We start from the raw sequence: 1898 nt of genomic DNA, 5'->3' as shown, positions 1-1898 counted from the left end.
AGGCCCGCAAAGTAGTGTGCATGCTTAAATGGGTCTATGCTGCATACCAAAACGCGTCCAAATTGCATGGCAGCGGTGTGCCCCATCTTGTGTGGCGATTTTAAAGCAAACCAGACCGAGCATCAGCCCAGCATTCGGCTCCTGCTTATGTACTAGCTGTTTCATTCTCTAGTCAAGCCTGTCTTCATCCCTCGGCTTGGCTGGGGCTCTGACCAATCCCATTCTCAGCGGGCGGCGCATGGCTGGCCGTGTTGCGTATGCGGGTCAACTCCGGCATGAGGATTCAAAGTGGGAACCCACACAAGAATGACAGTGCATTGTTGACACTTGATGGCATCCTGGTCTCTGCCATCTCGACGCATGGCCATCATACTATATACCGTATAGAAGCAGCAGTTTTGTTTTGTCCTATGAATCGCAATAAGGCCCAGGCATGAGCCGCAGTGTGGCTGTTGACAGTCCTGCTGTCACTCGGGCATCCAAGGCATCGAGTGCGGCAGTCCTGCTTGCACGTGCGCAAGTGGGACGTGCACGCCGCGGACAATTGCATTGATATTATACCATACAACCCCGAAGACGATGCTGTGCCTGTTTGCAAGCTCGCCGTGTGTCGTGTACCACTTCAAGGACGCAGGATCGCTGCTGTTCCGCCAGCAGCAACGGCCCTACAGCCTTCACGCCGTCAGCAGTGCGATGCTAGCGTGTTTTAACTGCACCAAAATGCCGGACGCGCCCCCTGACCCCGGCGGCGGGTTCCCGCCGTTTGCGGGTGGAGGGAGATACCCGAGCATCGATGGCGGCGGCGACGGGGACGGCGGCGGCAGCGGCGCGGAGCAGGCAGGAGTGTGGGCAATGCCAAAAGCCTCGGGCACCGAATATGGCGGCATGAACAAGGCCACCCTGGACGCCGCCCTGTCGGCGCGCGGCGTCACCGCCGGCCCAACCCTTGGGCTGCTCGCCCGGAGCAGCGCCAGCAGCAGCGGCAGCCATGCCAGCCTTGGCGGCAGCAGCAGCGCCGCGACCAGCACCTGGCTGGACGGCGCCAGCGACGGCAGCAGCCCGTCGGCCGCGCCGCCGCCGTCGCCGTTCGGCGCCGGCGGCCTCGCGAGCGACGACGCGGGCGCGGGGGCGCACCACCGCCGGTGGGGCGCTGGGCGGCGGCCGCCGGCGGGCGGCAGAGGCTTCCTGGGTGCGGCGGTGGCGGCCGCATCTCAGCAAAGCGCGAGCGAGCCTCGCGCCGCTCGGGGCGCCTCGGACGACGCCGCGGCGCCGGCCGACGCGTCCGCCCGCGGCCAATGCAGCAAGGTCGGCGCGGGCCGGCGGGTGGCGCCGACCCTCGCAGGCATCGCCGCAGCTGCGGGCGCGGCCGTGGCGGGCGCAGCGGCGAGGGTCGCACGGGCCGCGTCGCTGGCGTCGCTGCACCCAGCCGTGCGCGCGCACCTGGAGGGCTCCCTGGGCATCGCATTCAGCGGCGGCGGCTTCCGGTAGGCCGTAGCGACTTGGGCGGCCCGTTTGCAGTGAGCTGGGGTCGGCTTGGTTTGGCAAGCAGTACTCGTGCAGTCTTTGTCCCCATTTGCAGCCCGGAAGGGCGTCCGACCTGCTGACAGCAAGCCCCTGCCTCCCGCAGGCATGCAGACTCTGTTTGCGCGCACGCGCACACGCACACGCACACACACTTGCACACACACACACACGCACGCACACACACACACACACACACACACACACACGCACGCACACACTCACTCGCGTGCACACACACACACACACTTGCGCGCACACACACACTCACACGCATGCACGCAAGCACGCTCGCGCGCGGGGGGTGTGAGCTGCATCCAGTCCCCACCGGGCAACTTTCCCCTGCTCCCCCCTTGGCCCCCCCCCCCCCCCCCCCC

The 1898-nt window shown here is 66.4% G+C and overlaps 1 protein-coding gene across 1 annotated transcript in view; it reads left to right on the top strand.

Annotated features, from left to right (window-relative positions):
• Positions 1–720: 720 nt before the first annotated feature.
• Positions 721–1898, top strand: part of MNEG_7899 (hypothetical protein) — a gene marked incomplete at both ends in the record, with an annotated part of 4804 nt that continues 3626 nt past the window's right edge. The window contains one exon of the mRNA XM_014043629.1: positions 721–1484. Within this exon, the coding sequence (XP_013899083.1) occupies positions 721–1484 (764 nt within the window). The remainder of the gene's footprint in view (positions 1485–1898) is intronic.

The sequence above is a fragment of the Monoraphidium neglectum genome (assembly GCF_000611645.1).
Source record: "Monoraphidium neglectum strain SAG 48.87 unplaced genomic scaffold scaffold01443, whole genome shotgun sequence".
NCBI classification, from domain to species: Eukaryota; Viridiplantae; Chlorophyta; class Chlorophyceae; order Sphaeropleales; family Selenastraceae; genus Monoraphidium; species Monoraphidium neglectum.
This window is presented reverse-complemented; position numbering and strand designations above follow the sequence as displayed.